At 39.6% G+C, this 21,728-nt stretch overlaps 1 protein-coding gene across 3 annotated transcripts in view; it reads left to right on the top strand.

Annotated features, from left to right (window-relative positions):
• Nucleotides 1-11,457, top strand: part of ccdc85a (coiled-coil domain containing 85A) — a 29,319-nt gene extending 17,862 nt beyond the window's left edge. For all 3 annotated transcript variants that reach the window (XR_010804125.1, XM_066680108.1, XM_066680107.1), the window contains exons 3-4: nucleotides 8,397-8,454; nucleotides 10,170-11,457. Coding sequence is in view for 2 of the 3 variants with exons in the window: in XM_066680108.1 (XP_066536205.1) it covers nucleotides 8,397-8,454; nucleotides 10,170-10,185 (74 nt within the window). In the remaining variant the exon portion in view is untranslated. The remainder of the gene's footprint in view (nucleotides 1-8,396; nucleotides 8,455-10,169) is intronic.
• Nucleotides 11,458-21,728: the final 10,271 nt, after the last annotated feature.

Genomic DNA, 21,728 nt, shown 5'->3' with positions numbered 1-21,728 from the left:
CAAGCTCCCTACATTGTTATTATTATTATTTTTGGTGAAAATATTTAACGCATTAATATGTATGCACGCATGTAACCTGCTGTTGCACCCCTGACCGTTCCTAGTGCTTCTGGCATAAGAAAGCCCCCCTGTGCTTGTTAATGAAAAACATCAAAACAATGAAAACATCACAAGATTCATATATTTTAATAAATGTTTCATGCATGGAGCTACACCCTGGGGTAGTTTTATGTAATTATTTCTGTCTTTTCTCATAAAAGCTTTTAACTTGATGTAGGAGCAGGGAGTATGAGATAAGTGTGCTTGCCCTCTCTTTGTTGTGTACCTTGAACTGCCCCATGCTCTCTATAGAACAGGCCTTTCTGTGTTGTATAATGACATCTGAGGTGTGTTTCTAATTATGAGCTTGTGTGTGTGTGTGTGTGTGTGTCTTTATGTTTTCCTTTTCTCACATTATTTTTATCACCCAATTCAATCTCTAAAAGCTCAGCCAAGTTCTCAGAGAGGTGAATTTCACTTGAGGACATGTAGGTGTTCCCCAGGGATGGAGAATTTAATGGGCCACTTCCAATTGGCCTCTGACTGAAAGGGGCCACAGGGGACTGCAATACTTTGGAGGCTCCACTGGATTTATGACCTTTAGGTGAATAAACAGCCAATGAATGTATACAGATGAAAACTTTCAAATGAAGGAACTGCCCCAGCCTCAATTATTGTCTATTTCACAAAATACAAAAGATATTACTATAAAGATTCTATAAGATATTTCAAATGAACAAGGTTAATATTCAAAGCAAAAATGGGAACGTTTAATCCCACATTTCAGGTGAATATTAGACCTTCAAATCTGCTTTTGCCAAAAGGCCTTTAAATGGTCCTGTAGATCCAACAGAAAACATTAAAAAATAAAAGTTTAAACCTGGTGTATGAAAACAATGCAACATTCAAATCTGAAATCATAGTTATAGTCCCTAGATAAAGTATTGAAGACACACCCTTGAGAGTACAATCACAGTGACATGAAAAGGTACCCCCCAGTATGTTTCTTCTGAGGCCTAAAACTACAGCTTTGCTAACTGAGGTGCTCCTTTTACTATTCACACACACACACACACACACACTAATGTTCTTGTGTAAACACATACAAGGCTATCACATTACGTTCACATTTCACCTTGAAATAAAGGGCAAGAATCAGTCATTAGCATTTTAAATAAGGGATATCTCAGCCATGTTGGAATAAAATTCTAATCCTACATTCCACTCTTGGAGGGAATGAAAAATATTGATTTTAGTTTATGCTCAGCTACTTTGCTTCCCACAAATAAATTCAATATTTGTCCCATTCTTCTGCTTGTGAAGGCCATCCAGCAGCTCATCACAGCAGAGAGGAGCTTATGGGTTTGTTTAATGAGTGGCACAGTGGATGCCCTTGTGAAGGTCAGTGGGGAGGCCCTGTACAATCTCTGATGAGAGCAAGAGCAGTCGAGTGAGAGAGAGAGAGAGAGAGAGAGAGAAACAAACACAGAGAGGGGGAGAGAGAGAAACACAGAGAGGGGGAGATGATATGATACAATATTATCACAATACGTTGTAATGAAGTTGAACATACATATGCACACAAACATTTGAGGAATAAAACTGGTGTGTAATGTTTTTCCACTGAAGTACACCTGTTCTCTCCTGTCCCCCATGCTTACTGTTCAGAATTAACACACAAAAGAGTTAAATCACAGGACATAATATTTCACCTAAGTGGGAGCAGAAGCCTTAAAGGAGCAATCTGTAATACTGACATCAATAACAGTTTCAAAATAGTGGCGAGAGCTGTCTGCATCCTGCCCTCCCCAGAAGTGAAGCTTCAAACAGGTTGCCAGTTTGAGGTAAATTGAACAAACAAGCAAGAGACAAGTTTAAAAACTTGGGCTGTAATCAACATATTTACACATAAAAGTGTTCAGCGTTCCACTAAAACATCTACCTACGCAAAAAAAGTGAACATGCAGCTGACATTTCCCTGCATTTACAAGCCTTTACTGTCCAAATCCACCTGAAATATTTCAGACTAGACAAGGCTGGTGTTACTTATCGATTTTCCCTTCCACCATAAATATTGTTTAGGAGGCAGATCTTATCCTCAATTTTCAGTCAAACATTTCATTCCACCTCATGTGTCTGTTTACAAATTGGTGTTATTCGTCAGATTCTTGAACTTTCTGTTCCACCTTAAAAGCTGAAACAAAGGCTATAGCTTTTGAAACAACTGTTATTCCACTTTGTCTATTTAAATCACACAAACCAATTGTATTATTCAACCAATTATTCACAATTTTCGTGTTCAAGCATTTAGTTCCACCTTAATTCTGTTCTCAAGCTTTTTATTGAAAACTCATTTCCACCTTAAACAGCTATATGAAGCTAAAGCTAGCACTAGATTTATAAACAAATCTCGTTTTGAATCACGTATTTACTATTTTATCCATTTAAAACACACAACCAAGTGTACATCGTGTAACTAAAACATCTACCTACTAGAGAAGCGTTTCTATTTGCTGTGTACTACCAATCTGGATTGCTCCGTTCCTCCTTAAATAGGTGATATGCGAGGCTTTTCAAACATAATCCTAATGCTTAATTTCTTTAAAGCACACACACACACCACTGAGAAACACACATGAATCTGCATCAATTTCTTTAAAACAAACAAACAATGCTATCGTATAAAACACACAAAACACAGCCCTAACCCTGTCAAATGTACCTATGCCTACCCAATACTTCCTCTCATTTTACTCCGTCTCTGGTCATGGAGATTTTTGGAAGGGCAGTGGGTCTTTTTGGGTTCTGTAAAATATAACATTAACTATGTTCACTAGGTCATTTCATGGCTGCAAGACACTGTTTGTAGACCTGGCCACAAGGTGGACAGTAAAATGACTGAACAGAGGGCAGGATGACAGGCAGGACCTCGAAGGGCGGGATCTATGAGCTCCGCACCGGACTGGCCACTACTCAAGGAGAATAAGCAATGCTGAGAGGCAGCAGTGTTTTACCTTTGACTGTTTCCTTAATCTATGATCACATACCCTGGATATTTTATGACTAATTACAGTAAATATCCTACAGATTGCTCCTTTAATTCCTGCTCAAGTAAGAGCTGGATGATACTGGATGATAAGTATAACACTTTCCCCACACGCGCCAAGCACATTGCCCTCGGTTGCTTTCCTTTCATATATTTTACAAAAACACGCAAGCACTTTTACGATCTTGTTTACGTTTTCATTACATTTTCAAGTGTTCATTTAGAGTAACAGTATGAGCATATGTACTCATCGATAGTGTGCTGCATGATCAGGCTGCGGTAACAGGGAATAGAACAAATCTTATTGAACTTTTTTGCCCAAAGCAAATATTTATCACAGAAAAAAATCAAAATACTTTTATTGGCTGAAAATGGCTGCAATATCCAGTCCAGTAGGGGGCAATAGTACTTTTTAAAAAGAGACATCAAAGCACAACGAAGCGTGGTGCTTGTATAAAGTTATATATGATCACAGTAAATACAAAACAATAATAATATAAAACAAATAAAAAATATCAGATTTATATTTTCTTTAAAGTAGTAGGTGCGAGTGAATTTGAAGAACAGTGTTTTGTTCAGATTCTCTTTGGTTGCATGAATTTGTTAAATCAACAGCACACATTATTTAACATCATTATTTATTAACCACTAAAACTAGGTATTGGACGGTAACCTCAAATAATAATACGGACTCCACGAGGAGAGATTTGGAGAACGTTAAACCAACACATTCACACACAGAGTATCACACTCACTGGAATAATGTTAATTGGTTTCATTCTAATGTTGGGCATTATTTGTTGTTTGTTTGTTTTTTAGCAAATAAACATTTACTGTTCAGATAAATAGCTTTTTAAATCTCATAATCTCTGGTGCCTAAGACTATTGCACAACACTGTATGTGGGAGGGGCGGCACGGTGGCGCAGCAGGTAGTGTCGCAGTCACACAGCTCCAGGGGCCTGGAGGTTGTGGGTTCGATTCCCACTTTGGGTGATTGTCTGTGAGGAGTTGGTGTGTTCTCCCCATGTCTGCGTTGGTTTCCTCCCACAGTCCAAAAACACACGTTGGTAGGTGGATTGGCGACTTAAAAAAAGTGTCCGTGAGTGTGTGTCTGTGTTGCCCCCTCCAGGTTGTATTCCTGCCTTGTGCCCAATGATTCCAGGTAGGCTCTGGACCCACCACGACCCTGTGACAGATAATGAATGTATGTGGGAGTCTGAAATCTAGTGCTATTTGAATGTATTCATTGTAGTTTTATGACTTATAAATTACACTGTATAGGGAGTATTTTGCAGTAAGAGCTATTTGAATTTTAGCTAGAGACAGGCACACTGTGTGATGTCAGCATTTCTGCAAAATATCCATAACTTCAAATGTTTGTTTTCCTGCCATCTGTTTCTCAAAGCTAGACAACTAAGAGACAGTCAGTGTGAGTTCTGGGGTGTTTCATTAGAGCTAATGACATATGTAGCACCAGTGGCGGCCAGGCCCAACTCTAAAACACCTTCAGTTATCTCGGCGTGCATACTACACCCTTCCTTATTTTACTCATGCTGCTCTCGTATGATCACTTTTGAAGTGATGTGCCCTTTGGAAACTTGGCCTTTTGCTACTTTTAGTTGAATCAATGGTGCCAGGGCTGTAATCTTTTTTACATAAAAATGATAGCAGTGGGGTGGAGAATAGAAAAAGCTGGTGCCTTTTAGAGCAAATTCTCAGCAGTGCCCGTTTTTGTAATGCTCTGATTGAACTGAAACATTCATTCATCATATTTTATAGGACTTGGTCTGCTGTATATGATTAAAGGATATTGATTTCAAGTGTAACGTCCTTATTAAACAAACTGGTCATTATGAATGTGTCGGGCCGTCAAAGCAATACAAATTTAACTAGCATGGGTCTGCATAACTGCCGCACCAATCCCATCCATTTAGTACAGAAACATACAATCTTCACTTTCACTTCGATTTCCACTGCTTGTGGTTATCAATATTATGCTTATTAAGATTCTGTGCAGTTTTAATCATGGTTTAAATAACTATCGTCATTCTAATTTTTGCTCATACGTTATTCAAGGTCATACACTGACATGTGGGGATGAATTCGGATTTTGTGTGTGTCCAGTCAGAAATAAATCTTTAGGCCCTAATAGGAGGTACAGACTGCACATGTGTTCTAGCTGAGCTATACATCAGACAGGTACACTCTACGAGGAGCACTCCATCATGAGTCCCTGGATTCTTCAGCTACCTTAATGTTACAATAATGTACAACTAGATCAAGAAAAAAAACAAACAAAAATAAAAGAAACAAAAACCTTTGATACATGGAATAATTGACAGCTGTCTGTATTAGGATGGGTTTTCCAGTCAACTTTAATAAACGGATTTACACGGCTTTAACTGATTAATAATCATTTGTTTACTTGTATATTTATATTATATTGAATGTGCTAGCTGAGCTAGATCAGAAGGTTTGCTGCTGCAGTGTGCGAATTAGGGAAGCATGAAATACTGAGCCCTCTGATGGAGCTAAATATCTCTATTTTTCAGACTATTTTTCAGTAGAATCTATAATAGACCATCCATTGTCTTTATTTGGTGAGATGGCTTTAGCAACAGTGGATATTACTAGTAACATCATCAAACAATATAACCCCCCCCCCCCCAGACATTGGAGAAATTATTTGGAAGGTGCTGATTCTAATGGTTCAATCAATGGCACTTTCCTGTTTGCAACAGAAAGGAAATTGTTTTATCATTCATTCATTCATTCATTCATTATCTGTAACCGCTTATCTAATTCAGGGTCGCGGTGGATCCAGAGCCTACCTGGAATCATTTTATCATCATCTAAATTTGAATACAACTTAGTCTTTTTCCAGAAAAACTAATTCATTATATTCTCTAGTTTGCCCTGTGTTACTTGTGTGTGGCTGCCCTTGTTCAAACAGAAATGGTGTCTTTGTGAATGCCAGTTCTTGGAAGCTCTTGGTACTGAGACACTCATGAATCATTAATAACTGTTTTATGCAAAGTAACTGAATCTATAAAAGAACAAACAGTTTCTTGATTTGGCTCAGAAGTGGCTTTTAGGCTGTAAACTAGATTATGATTAAGAAGAAAAAATGCATTCTGAATATGTAAGGTGGTGTTTGTGAGAGAGAGAGAGAGAGAGAGAGAGAGAGAGAGAGAGAGAGAGAGAGAGAGAGAGAGAGAGAGAGAGAGAGAAAACAGAAAAACAAAGAGGCAGCGTGAATTGTCATCATGGAGTCAAACAGGAGGCATATTTCATCACCACACACTCAGGGTCACACCTCCAGCTAGTGGAGCCACGCTGTATCTGTGGAATGAAGATTAAAGTGAGTTACTGAGTGTGTGTGTGTGTGTGTTCAAAGCAGTGTGAAGTGTTAGGAATGTGAGAAAGTGAGACAACTAGTTATTTCATTAAATCTCTACATGGGAAAAAGAGTGTGCAGGAGGGAGAGATAGAGCGCTAGAGAGCTCTTGGGGTTAAGTGTGTTGTGACTGAGTGAGATGAGAGCAGAAGCAGTGTGACAGTTGTTTCTCTACTGAACTTGCTGTCAGGTAAAGCCATGTGTGTCCCTCTGTTTTCTAGGTCAAACATAAGCACTGACCTGATATTTGGATCGAGTATCATTCCAATATTAACCAAATTAACTGGAGTTGGTGTCTGATAATTAGGCCGACGCATTGGACTGATCCATGTACAAAAGAGAGGGCTTTTAATTTGAAATGACATGTACAAGAAATGGCGATGTGATGATTACAGACTACTGGGGCCTGCTGAGTCACATGACGATGACTGCTATGATAACATGTACACGGCATTCAAGAAACGCTGTGCTTGACTTAAAAGCACTACAGTCACAGGACCGGCACTTAGCGCTTCCACATACACACTCTTACTGGCCTACTCTCAGCACTCTTGTTCACTATTTCTCTCACAGAACTAGCTCTTAGTGCTTCTTACACACACTATCTCTCAGTCTCTCTCTCTCTCTCTCTCTCTCTCTCTCTCTCTCTCTCTCTCTCTCTCTCTCTCTCTCTCTCTCTCTCAGTATCGGATTTGAAAAATCTGATTGGTGCATCCCTAGTAAGCACGATGGTGAATAACATGGCAAAATCAAGCAGTTCACATGATAAATTGTAAATTCTGTGGTGGAAAATGCAATTAGAGCTGTGAAGTATTATTTGGGGAAGTACTATAAATAATTACAGATCATTTGTGAGTTAAATGTACACTGAATGATCACTGGATTAAGAAAACCTACTGCTGTGTCTGATCCACTGGTAGTAGTACAACAAACCAACAAAATATCTGTCATTAACCTGGGCGGCACGGTGCGCAGCATGTAGCAGTCACACAGCTCCAGGGACCTGGAGGTTGTTGGTTCGATTCCTGCTCTGGGTGACTGTCTGTGAGGAGTTGGTGTGTTCTCTCTGTGTCCACGTGGGTTTCCTTTGGGTGACTGTCTGTGAGGAGTGGGTTTCCTCCCACAGTCCAAAAACTCACGTTGGTAAGTGGATTGGCGACTCAAAAGTGTCCGTAGGTGGGAGTGTGTGAGTGAATGTGTGAGTGTGTGTATGTGCAAAAGTGAGTGACATATCGGTGTCAAAAGCGAGTGACAATGGCAGCGAAATGAGTCCATCATAATAACGTTAATAGCAAGGCTAGGCTTTGGCGTACAGCATACACCAGGCTAAAATCATCTGTAGCTATAAATAACATGGTTTGGAAATTAACTGCACAAACTGCCAACTGTCAGTTCTCTTACGGTCTCATTTTATCACAGAGCAGAGAGGGAAAAAAAACAAAACAGGCAATGGGTGGGGGGGGGGGTAGATTAATAAGTCCCAACCAATGTCAAGAACAAATCTACGCCCTTGTGTAAATTGGAGAAATACAAAGTGCTCCTGTTGACAGTGGAGCTGATAAAATGGACATGGAGTATAGCTACATGGTAGTTCCTAATCCAGAGATCGTTCAGTGTAGCATGAATCTGCTGTGTCTGCAGTTTTTACAAGTCTGAAGAATTTGTTATTAGACCGATGTCCTTTCAGGGTCTGGTACACACAGTGACGACACCATACGAATAGTCAAGAGTAGTCCCTTATCTCCTTTTACACTACAGACCCGACGGCACAATGGGTTAATTAGTCATTTTCTATATGCAGGTCATTGTATCATCCCAAGAAACAACAATAAGAGCAAGATGGCTAATTTTAGTCATTGGTTTCTCTATAGGATTCTGAGCAGTACTGTACTAACTACAGTTCTCACCTACAGCTCTGATATCTGCTGGCTGCTGCACCACCACCTGTAGAAGTGTCAAGCTTTGGGACAGGTAAGACAAATCTAATGGTCCATCATAAGAGGAATAACCCCAGTATCATACTATGTTGAATATAAAATAAACCAAAAAATATCTAGTCTTTTTTTAAAACACAGTACAACACATTAGCAACATTCCGGCAAGTACATAAAGTAACACATATAGGAACATAAAAATATAGATTACATCAGGGGTCCTATACCCAGGGTTGGACTGGTCCTACAAACAAACAAAAACAAAAATAATAATAATAATAATTATGAAAATAAAACCAAAATATACACCAACACAGCTGCCCTCCTGTAGTGGTGGCACATGAAGTGTTGTATGACATACAATTACCCCGTGCAGATTCAACCTAATCATTCCTCACTAAATTGACTATTTACACAATTTTCTACAGCAGTAGAAATGTAAATAGTGTGCACGCTGCTGATTCCTGCTGCCACACCATGCTGTATTCCATCAACACAGAAAGGCTGTATTGACTGCTTTTTATAAACTGCTGACATTTTGTAACTCGTAGGGACTTCTGTCTCCTCATATTCTGTCATTCACATTCTGTCACCTTATTTTTCTTCTGTGTCAATCATTCGGATTAAATTATGTTTCTTTAAAGTGAATAATACTTGTTCCAGAGTTTTGTGGGTATTTTATGTTGCAGCTCCCATAAAACAAATGTGTAATATTGTCAGTTTCTTACCACTGTACACACACCTTAGTCAATCTAAGCTTAAGTTAAAGCTTATGTGCAATGTTTACCATTTTATTGGTCTATGATGCTTCTGTGTGGAAACTAAGTTGTAACTTGGTCAATGACTTAGACAATGGGTAATTTTAACTGGTGAAGGAATTTACTTTAAATGACTGCCTGAATGGTAGAGCTGGATGATATAACCAACATTTCTATCACATGATATATATATATATATTTTGTTTTTCCCCCTAAGAATGTATTCTGATATCTATATTAACAATATAAAAGCTAAATAAATAAATAAATGGGCGGCACGGTGGTGCAGCCGGTAGTGTCGCAGTCACACAGATCCAGGGACATTGAGGTTGTGGGTTTGATTCCCGCTCCGAGTGACTGTCTGTGAGGAGTTGGTGTGTTCTCCCTGTGTCCGCATGGGTTTCCTCCGGGTGCTCCGGTTTCCTCCCACAGTCCAAAAATACAAGTTGGTAGGTGGATTGGTGACTCAAAAGTGTCCGTAGGTGTGAGTGAATGTGTGTGTGTGTGTGTGTTGCCCTGTGAAGGACTGGATGAATGAATGAATGAATGAATGAATGAATATATAAAAATTCAATAAGAAAGTAAGTTTTGGTGGGAGCAGGTGGATGAGGCAAGGACTCTAGGTGAAGCAGGATATCAATATCTCACACAGAAAGCTACTATGAATAATTTTGTAAATACAGTGAATGAGATATCACACCTGTTCTTTAAAGAAAAGAGTCTGAACAGGTGTGTGGGGGAAATAATGAACGTGAGCTCAGCAAAATGAAAATTCTCTAATGCTTCCTTGTGGGTTGAAATTCTGCCATTAAATTTGCTACTTCTTTAAATATTAATATCCCTGCACATGGCCTCTCCTACTGGGAGTGCATTTAAGAGAACTGGCATCTGGAGTGAGATGCCCCAAGAGTCCTAAGAGAATTCAACCAACATTAAAACTCACAAACATTTAGCCATGCTAAATTCTAATCATTCCACTCCTTTCCTTTTGCAGCTTTGATGCCTCCTGACCCTTGCCTTGAATGGATCCAGTGGTGGGTTCCTGGCCTTGAGAGAGGAGCCCAGTTTTCTGGTGTCTAATGCACTGGGAGATGGAGAGAAAAGGAACGGAACAGAGAGAGAGAGAGAGGGAAGGAGAGAACAAAAATGAAAAAGGAGAAGGGAATTGTGCAGCAGCCAGTGTTTTGTGTCTTCTCCACCCCATGCTGGTTTCAGCTCTCCCGTGTCCCCTGTTAGAGCCCTGCACATCCAAGAGGGATTCTTTAGGAGGGAGCAGCCTGGAGACACCACCCTTATGAAATCTGTAATGGGAGATGAAAGATGCTCTCTATGTTGCCAACAAAATAGACCTACCTCCTTTAAAACGAAAGCAGATGAAACTTAAAATAAAAGTATGAAATGGGATTTAGAGGCTATCACCCCTTTTGTTTACAGATGCCATACACAACACATACGAGCAAGCACTGAAAATAGCAAAGGTTTTCCAGTTGGATCCACTAGTAAAGTTTAATTGGGGATACTGTGCATCACAGGAAATAACAAAAAAATAAAAATAAAAAAAGGAAAAGTATTGTCATAGCAATCACTGCCTTGCATCCATTAAGAGCTTTGTGGTGACAATTGGTTAATTATGACCATTATATAAGCTACAAATATTTGTATGTTGAGCAGTCTGTGCTGACCCATTATTATTCTGAGAGCCAAATTGCTCCTGTTTGTCTTCGGCTAATGACTGCTGAAGAACCGTGTGGTCAATAAAGTGCTGTCTGATCTGCTGTTTTGGAAGCATAAAGCCAGCCTTAAACACACCTTGTACCCTCCCAGTCTGAGAACATCGACCATTCCAGAGGGGCAAATATTAAAGACTTGTTTAAAAAAATTACAAAATAAACCCCACAAGCTCCCCATTTTCCCCACACTACAAAGTGGTACTACCATCATGCCTTGCTTCTACCCAGGTGTTTCTGTGAATCCCTTCCTTGTAGAAAATTACAGAAGAATTACTACAAACACCCATGTATACAGACAGGCTACGTTTTAGCTTCATTTGAGAAAACTGGATAGCATACATTCATGCACTTAAGTACCACAGACATTTTTGGTAGCCCTTTATTTATTAGACCTAGATCACAAACCTGTGCGCCAACCATTGATCCTCCTGTAAAATTCAGTATTACATACAGTAAAAGCTACTTTGTAACCTCTTTAACCTGTGACTTTTTTTTTTTTTTGACAGATTGAGACAGAACCAATATTAATATATAAAACTTATGTTTTTAAAAAGTAAAGTGTAGATTATCTGCTTAGTTTTTTAAATATGATAACTATAATTATTATTTTTGACGTATTGTTATTATATATAAATATATATGAATATATATGATTATTATACTGAAAGATCTGTATGTATAATAAAGAGTGTCTTCTTTATGTAAATCACTTTTACTGGAGTGACTCATTATTGTAGCACTCTTCAGGAAAGGATCTAGATGCAGCTTTCTGTGTAGAATAATTTTTTGAAAACATATGGGGAATAACATCAACAGAAAATGTGGAAGATTTTACACTGGATGTATTTGATTTTATTACATACCAACGTTTAAAAACGTATTAATATTAATACAAGTTCATTGAGGGGGTTAAGCGATTGAGTGCTGTTTGATTGCAATACAATTTACAGGACTCTTAAATACAGAGTGAGAAAACAGCACACAGTAAAACAGAAGATAATTTATAAACAGTGGTATTGTACAAATAGGCTTCACTTATGCCTAAGGCCCTTGCTTAGCAAAAAACAACATTTTTTAAGCCACTTTACAAAACCCCCCACCCTCCTAATGGGCAGATATGAGCCCGAGAAGTCTATATTGAAAAAAGGATGAGGATGGCTGTGTTACTGCGTATAGAGTATCACTCAGTCTTGCCAATGTTAGCATGGGAGAATGATCCGACTGGATCTGCCCATGTCCTGAACAGGAAGTAGCCCAGTAGGTGCTCCTCACTTATTGACTCAGGGACAATGCAGTCTCTTAATACATCCACAAGGTAGCAATCAATTTCTCACTGAAGCCCCCCCCCACCCCCTGTATGAATGTATGATATTAAGAGTGGAAACATATTGATTATGCTCTGGCCCACTGCCTGAGAAAGAGGTCGTATATTATGTATTCATTCAGAGTGTAGATCCTCAAATGGACACAAATTAGAGGAGGATCAGAAGCATGATTCTTAAAACCAGCTCCTTTAACCGTGTGAAGCCTGTACTGAAACAGTGTGATGTGTTTGTCAAGTACGAATCGTGTGTTTATCCGGAGGATGGTAAATGTGCTGAAGTCTATGGCCTGTTCTGCCACAGTGACTAGGTAAGTATATCAGCCAGAAGGTAAGGGCCAAAGTGCAGCAGTGTGTGCTCTGATTAAGATGCATGATTTTCAATAGAGCTCGACCACACACTGTCAAACAAGCATGCAACTACTCATGCGTGTACATGCATACAAACACACACACACTTCTAATGTGTGTATATTTCTCTTCCACTGCAATGCAGCACACGCTGAACTCCTGCTGTGAGCTGGCCTGTGTGCCAGCCTGACCAAAAACATCCAATCCATCAACAAAACCATCAGACCAAAGGGAACCTAGAGGCCTATAAATATCTCTTTCTCTTTCTCTCTCTCGCTCTCTCTCACACACACACACTACAGACTGCACCAATCAATGGGATAATGTTTTATACTGGATGAGGATATAGCCCAGTGTTTAGGGCGTGGATCAGTGCAGTGTAGGGGGGCTCAGATACAGTGAGTGCATGCAGGGAAAAATAAAGTCTTAAAAATGCAGTGTTGTTCAAAGACAAATAAATAGGAATTGCTGAGCTGGAGGAATAGAGTATACTGTGTTTGCATTCTGTTGGGCCATGAGCCAGTGCTGCAAAAGAAATTTGCCACAGAATAAAGGGGAGGAGGGAAAGCCATTATCTTATGGTTATTTATATGAGAATCCAACGTAATTATTTTATGGTGGCTTTGATTTATGCCGATACCCAAGTCATTGAATATTTAATATCTTGGAGTCTCATTAGGACAGAGGTGTGAACCTAGCAGTAGAGGAATATCCTCTTTCTCAGTGAGTTGTCCAGGAAAGGGTAAACCTTCAGATAATTGTTTCACCATTATATTTTCACTTGTTTAGAACACTAGTATTTAATAAACCTGATTAGATAATAGACATAGGGGCATGCGATATGACGATATAAGATCGTGATCGATAAGTATTTGCCCATGACACACCATCACAGGGAGACTGTTGGATCGTGTTAATGCACATACAGTCCGCTGCAGTTCTTATAAGTTGTTTACGTACTGTGTACTGTGTACGTACTGTGTTTACGTACGGTGTCCATACACACCAGTCAAATTGGCAGACTCTCGGGACACAGATAGTGTAAGTTACTACATTAAAATGTACAATCACTGAATTAAAGCCAAAAGACTTTGTTATTCCACACATGAGATCTCTTTCTCGCAAAATAAAAACTGGATCTCCGCTATGGCTGTGTAGCTTGGGCTCTTTTTTTTTTTCTGCAGTGAAATTAATCATTTTCCTTATGGAGAGGTTGGGGTCTTTGAAGATTTTAAAGAAGATTCCAAATTAAATTTAGAAAAGTGCCTGAAATGTTTTGTTATTTTAACCACATTTTGACCACTAAAGATTCATTTCAATATCTTTCAAAATTCTCAAGGCTTTTCAGTAACGAAACTCGCCCCTAGTTTATTCACTGCCTCAAGATTTGAGTTTGTAATTTCAGGTGGCAAACGGAAAAAATACCTGGAGTGTTAAGAGGTTAAAAACCAGCCTGAAAAAAAAAGAATTGTGAAAAAAGGTCGTGATTCGGCAAAAAAAATAAAAAATAAAATCAGGATAATGTATATTTGCCATATCGTCCACCCCAAAATAAACCTTTACTGTCATAAACAAATAGATACCTTTACTGTCATAGCAGTAACATACAATATAGTAGCATTACTGTATACAATGAACCTGTGCCTTACACAAAACCTCAATTAAATACAGAAGCTAAATAATGTGAAAAAAAAAAAATCTGTATAAAGTCATAAAATTACTGATGAAATAAAGAGTAAATATATAATGAATGTGACATCTGTGATAACACACATGAGCGTATGAAGATACAGCACGTTTGAACTGTTGTAGTGCTGTTATGAATATATAAATACAGAGGTGCCAGTGAGTGTAAACATCTGTACAGTGTTCTAAAAATGTTCTGGAATGTGGCACAGATGATGTACAGTTTCTGTACACTCTGTCAGTGCTGGGTAGTTTACAGTTCTCTTATGGCACTGAGGTGGATGCTGTTCTTAAGCCTGTTTGTCAGGAATGTGAAAGAGCTGTAGCAGGTCGAACAGATGACGTCCAGGGTGAGATGTGTCTTTCACTATACTGGCTGCTCTGCTGAGACAGTGGGGGGCCAAATATGTCGTCCAAGGAAGGCAGTGAGCGGCTGATGATCTTCTGGGCTGCAATAATGACTGCCTGGTGGGTTCTCCTATTCGCTGTTGAACTACTGGTGTACCACGTGGGGATGAAATAAGTCAGCACACTCTTGATGAAGCAGCATAGTAAGACACCAGTAGCTATCGTTGCAGATTGTTTTTTTTTTTTCCTAAGGATTCTTGGGAAGTAAAGTCTCTGCTGTGCCTTTTTGATTAATGCCATGGTGCTGGTGGTCCAGGAGAGATCCTCAGGAATGTGTATACCCAGGAACCCGAAATCATGGACATTTTCCACAGTCTCCGCAGAGGTATACTGGGGCTGGGACTGTATATAAAGTTGATCAAATTTGTGTTGGAGCTTTTCTTTTTTAAATAAACCTTAAATGTTGGCTCATTATTTGGCAGCTTACTATCTATGTTACAAAATTAGGAAAAGGATCAAAATTAAGAAAATAAGCAAAAATATCCGCACAAAAAGCAGAGAGGACAGTTTCCAATGAGCAGTTTCCAATCAGAAGACACTTGCATCTGACAAGCTTTAACTCCTTGAAGTTTTTCGAGTAGAATGAACCTGAATAAACCTGGTTAACAACTGCTTTGTCTGGCTGCAAGCTTTGGATTAAAATTATTTTGCTGCTTCGCCTTTCTTTATGCTGTTGCAACATGTGTGGTCATTACTAGTCTCAAATCTCATAAATCCCAGCTTATACAAAGCAAATCACATATTTGGTGTTGTTTTAGATGAAATATGAAATATTTGAAATTACTGGATAATAAATATTTCTTAAAAACAAGCTATGTTCAGCCATGTCTTAGGGATGTCAGACTGCACTGATTTCAGGCCAAGATCCACTGCTGAAGACTCATGTCCTCACACAGCCCCTCACCCCTCCAGGGGCTCTTCTAATAAACTTCACTTCAGTTAATGAAGTAATGCAATGACCCTTACGATGGCATTGTTGCTTTAAAGGGTAAATGTTGAAGCCAAATTGATATGGCCATGTTAAAATGAGTACGGAAATGTGCGGTTCATGTCTGGACATGGGTTTGAGCTCTTCACTCGCTATCATGACGTCTGATTTTATGCTTGAACTCATCTCCTCGCATGTTATCGTTTATTAAGCCTGGATTTGTGGCTTAGCTTGGTGGTCCCCCAGTCCCACCAATGAGCTTAGCATAGGACAAATACCAACATCCAAGCAGGAGCTGAAGGGTATTGTTTTGTGTGTGCAAGTAATTGAGAGGGATTTGAACTTTCATGAAAATCACTCTGTGTTCTGAAGGTTCAGCGACACCATTCTCCAACCGGGTGAAAGCAATTACAGCTGCATCAAGAGATTTGAACACCTGGCTATATAGCTGGTGGCATTAGATTCTCTGTGGCTGCCAGACTGTGGTGTGTAAGAGCATGTAACCCTCCCAAGGGAATGAGCCATCTCTCTGCCCCTTATACCTCCACTGACCTTTAGCAGGAAGTTGTCTGAGAGTTAATGAGAGCCAGAGGCCATGCTACCCTCTAGCTAGGTAGCATCATGCTGCTCAATATAGTGACTGACTGCTCATGTGGGGAATTTACAGCTGGTGGTTTTCCAGTGCATTACACACTTGCATCAATAATGCATCTACTTTGTCCCTTCTACTCCTCTCTTCCTGTCTCTGTCACTGACTGATGGCTGATTTGAAGACTGGATGCCAGTGGGAATGCCAGGCATATAGTAATGAAGCACCCAGCTCCCTCAGAGAAGTAGAAGAGTCAATGTGTGTACGTGTATGAGGCACAGGCTGTCGCTAAGCGGTACAGATCCCGACAGCACCAGTGTGTGAGACAGCAAGAGGGGCTCATGTGTGGACACTGGCACTGCCTCTTGGAGACTTGTCTCCATGGTGACACATGCAGACTTTCACTTCTGTTCTTAACCTCCACCCATCACTCCATCACTCAACACCTGCTGCAAAACTCATCCACCCCAGTTCCCAATGCAATCAAGTACACATATTAAAGCACAGGACTAAAGCCAGCAACTGACTGATTAGCTATGTAGCTTCTTTACAGGCAGAACTTAGGCTCAAATAAACGTAGGGTTGGGGGGTATAACGGTAATACAGATACATTTTAAAAATGTGGACAGGATCTCAAAATGAGGACAGTATTTCAAAATTATAATGAGCCTGGTGTGTCAAATTTCTGTTCTGCGACTAGGTACATGGCAAAATGAGCTCTCATTTAAAAGAACCACAGAGAGGGGGCAGCGTGGAATCTCACTGACTGATGGTGTCACACATCGAAATGGGTGAGAGGGAACCACAAACACAGTAGCAGTGATGCACGATATATCAGCGGTCGATATATTATTTGCCAATATGTGGATTTTTTTTTTGTTATTGTTATCGGTCTAATATTGGAATTTTAGCTGATATTACAACCGATAAATTGGTGCCGTTTTTGTGCTTGCAGATATACACTGATGCCTGTAAATGGTCTGCCGTGTGGACGATTTTCACAGTTTCTGGGATTAAATTTCTCTGTGATGAAATCTAATTTAAAGTACCAGCGATGCTCAGTACACGCATACACAGACATACACCGAGCAGATACTCTGAACCACCACACTGCAGGAGCCCTTATTATTTATAACACATGAAAATAGATAGAGTCATTCAACCTTGCTCTCCAAATCAAACTTGGTGCTGCAGTAATTAGTGATGCCTCTAGAAACCTTTCACGCACAACCAGCAGTAAATATTTGATAAAAACATAAAATGAACTACAACTAATAAATATAAAAAATAACAAAGACATAAATGTATAAATGGAAACACAGTGGTGCAGCAGGTAGTGTCGCAGTCACACAACTCCAGGGACCTGGAGGTTGTGGGTTCGAGTCCTGCTCCAGGTGACTGTCTGTGAAGAGTTTGGTGTGGTGTCCACGTGGGCTTCCTCCCACAGTCCAAAAACACACATTGGTAGTTGGACTGGCGACTCAAATAGGGTCGTGAGTTTGTGTTTCACTGTGAAGGACAGGTAGGCTCTGGACCCACTGCGACCCTTAACTAAGCGGTAACAGATAATGAATGAAAATGAATAAATGTACAAATACTGAAGAAAAGGCATGTCCTATGATAACCCTGATAAAAATTATTTGTTTTGCTTTAATCCAGAGTGTATTTGCTTTAATTATAAAAAGATAAAAATATCGGTTATTAATATTGGTATTGGCTACTACAAGGTGCTAATAATTTGTTATGGTATCGCGCAAAAAAGTCAAAATCGGTGCAAGTTTAGGGCCAATTTCAGCTTAAAAGAGAGAAGGAAGAAGCTGAAAACAGACAAAACACGCCAAAGACCCTTGACTCTACTCTGTGCTGACAGATGAGGCTTTATTCTCCAAACATGTGGTTTGAGCCTCAGCTGGAACCCAGTGTGTGTGGTGTTTAGCTTATTAGCTCATTTATCTAAGTCTAGCTGGCTAACATTGCTGAACCCATCTTGTTTTGTTTATTTTTTTAAACTTTCCTGTTCCTCCAACACAGGTCGCTTCACTTCACAAGTTTTTGTCATCAACATGTCTGTGTGGATTCCAAAAACCCTTGACATTGTGTTGACATATGATGTCCAGAGCAGCCCAACAGTGCACCACTACCACGTAAAGGTAATACAGTATCCCATGTTAATATTTTGAGAACGAGAAAAGAACAAGATCGTGAGATCGCAGATACAAAGTGAGTTCTCTGATGAGTTACTGGGCATACTCTCCGTGATGAGGTGAGGAGCTCGGAGTAGAATCGCTGCTCCTTCATATTGAGAGGAGCCCGTTGAGGTGGTTTGGGCAGCTGATAAGGATGCCTGCCGGACACCTCCCACTGGAGGATTCTCTCTCCTGGCTGGTTGGGAACACCTATGGATCCCCCAGGAGGTGCTGGAAGTTACAGGGGGCAGGGATTCTGGACTTCTTTGCTCGCCCTGTTGCCACCGTGACAGTGAAATGGATTCAGCTGAAAAGATGATGACGATGGTGATGATGATGTTATGAATAGTGGATACGGTCTATCCCTAGTGAGAGTGGTTCTTCTCTGCTTGTTCTCATGTGGAGTCCTGAAACTTATTTGATCCTGTAATCTCATTTATAAGCTTAGGAAAGCAAAGCTGCCATGCTTTTTTCTCCTGGAAGCTCGAGCTGCTTCCTTTTGATGTTAAGTTTGAAACACGACAAAGTGTTGCAAAACCCACACGGGTGAAAATAACTGTGGAATTTCACACACCTTGAAATGGAAACTCCTCTTGAACCGCCAACGAGTTGTATCAGATTCAACAGACAAGGCATTTATGCTGCAGCACATCTCCAGTACAAAACTAATTATCTTTTCATATGGGAGTGTGTGGAGGATGTGCTGCAGCACTGGGGGGACTCTCTGCCTGAGATTGGGCTGATTTCTAGAGGCAGCTGCTCCTGCTATTGATTTCCTTCCTTAACACCTATCCCTGTCATCCAGTCTCTCAGCTCCTGCAGTGCAGTCCCATGTGTCACATTACATTTGGCTGTCATATTAAGAGAAATGCAGACATTATTACTCCTCTTTCTTCTTTTCTCACCTGCTTTGATCCAACTCCATTTACTCTGTGGCTGTAAATTTCACACCTCTATTCTCTACCTTGGTTTGTTCCATTATTACACATGCATTTTGTAAGAGTTTGACAGAGTATTGCATGCCTCCTAAAATGAACTGTGACAGATATAAAGCATCCGAGTCACGCTCGCCTTATTAACTCCTCATTTACAGATTACTGTTGCTCTGCAATAAAGTCATCATCTCGAACTGTGCTGCAATTACCGTAGCATGGAGATAATAGCACCAAGTAATATCATGTCTCTCATCTCTACTCTGCTCAGCTGCACAAGTCAAGCAGCACTCATGCACACAGTTTTGCTCTTTAAGTGTCTTAGTGTGGGAATAAAGTCACTACGAAATTGGAGAGGAAATTAAATAAATATATATATAAATAACCCAGAAATATTGGGATAAAAATGTGAGTGAACTCAAAGACCCTGGAAATCAACAGAGATACAATAATGAGCACAAGTTCATTTCCAGCCAACATTCGTATTATGAAAAAAAGTGAACAATTTTTCCAACAATTAAACATTTACTAATATTTTGTGTGTCATATCCATGCTTTTAGTCCAGCACAGTTTCTAGTCTTTTGGGAGATTTTTATTTTGTATTTCAATTCTGCAGGTATATTATTCCACTTCTCCCAAGTTTAGTCTTTGAAGTAGGTTGTTTTTTCTCAAACACAGTATATGACACCGAGGGATGACCTCTGAGGTGGTCAGCTGGAGAACAGCTACCTCAAATTGTTTACAAGTATTCTTTGCTCTCTTGACCGCTACACATTCTCACAGTGGAAAGATGGACAGAAAGGACGGATATACGTTATTAAATTATTAAAAGCACTAAGAACCTCCTATTGGAAAAGCCCTTTTCCCTTATTTATTCAAGTGGATTGTCTTATATAATACATGATGTACATGATATCTGTTCTGACTGCAGATAAAGAGAGGGAAGTTTTTGACTTGCTGATAACTGACTGTACTACAAACAATAGGGCACTTCTTGGGCCTCAATCTGATTTTGTAAATCACATTAAAAAGGCTTAACTTGAACCCTGAACAGAATGGTGCAAATCTTTCCTAAGGAGCCAGTGGCATGTGAACCTAGTGTCAGCCTAGTGATGAAGGCCATGCATTCAGTTAAGCCCAAAAATACTCATACTCAATCAACTGCAAAGCATTTCTTTTTCATCAGAGCATTCAAACAGTTCTTATAACTGCTAATAAGGTTTTGCATGTCTCCACTGGAATTTTGTATCATCTCCAGTTCACTGAGTTTGCAAGTCCTTGTTTGCCACCACACTGTAGTCAGTTGCACCAGCTGGACGTACGTTCTACCGTAGCCTAGTTTAAACATAAACTGCCACTACATTCAAGTTTACAAGCTACTAAACCCTGTTGCACCAAGTTTTTACGTAACTCCAACTTATAATGTAAATTTTACACTTACAATACAGAATGTGTAAGTTCTGCTGAAAGATATCTGTTTAAATGTGTTTAAAGGTATTTCCCTGACTCTGTCTGTCTCTCACTCTCACACACTCCTCTGTCTACTCACTGGACCATATGGGGTGTGTGTATGTGTGTGTATGTGTTAGTGTGCAGTGTTTTTCTCAGCTCTGCTTGAGTGCAATGAAGATTTCTTGGAAATTAAATTAGCTATTTTGCTAGCTGCAGATTTTGCTAATGTTACAGACCGTTTACTAATAAAGTACCTTTAAAATGTTGTGTACAATCACACCAGTTAAATATCGAAAAACTTCCAAGCGGCAGCAGCACAGAAACACACAAGACGAACACTTTGAGGACAGGACTTTACTGTGAAACAGACTCTTCATGACCTTAAGTGAAGAAAACTGAGCACTAAAATAGAGGAGCGCCACAATGTCACTGTTGGAAAAGATTGCGTGTGTAATATGTTCTGTTTATGATTTGTTACTAATTGGCTGCAGAGTTAAAACATCATTCTGTGTGACAATGTTTTAATCTCCAGAATTGTAACACTATCATGTCATTTATTTTTTACTTTCCCACATTAAATGCATGACTGTAGGCATCACGTTTTATTTTTAAAATTAGGTTTAGGTAATTGCTTCTCCTTTCTTTCACCAAACGAAAGCCCCATCTGCATCCAAACAGCTCCATTTTCATCTGACCCCAGAACCGATGACCAATACTTCCTCCTTCATTGGAATGATAATTATCAACATCTCTAGCACAATATCTCACTGTATTTTGTCAACTGTTTATGTAATTTCCAGTAAAAGGGGTAAACAATATTGACCAAATAAAATGTAAACTATAAATCAAGACTTGGCAGGGTTATGAGTCATTTTGGAACTTACCACACACACACACACACAATAACACATCAGCTTATACGCACAACCACCAGCCAGCTGAGCTCATTTTGAATATGGCTAAACTCCA

Source organism: Hoplias malabaricus, chromosome 8 (assembly GCF_029633855.1).
Source record: "Hoplias malabaricus isolate fHopMal1 chromosome 8, fHopMal1.hap1, whole genome shotgun sequence".
Classification (NCBI taxonomy): Eukaryota; Metazoa; Chordata; class Actinopteri; order Characiformes; family Erythrinidae; genus Hoplias; species Hoplias malabaricus.
This window is presented reverse-complemented; position numbering and strand designations above follow the sequence as displayed.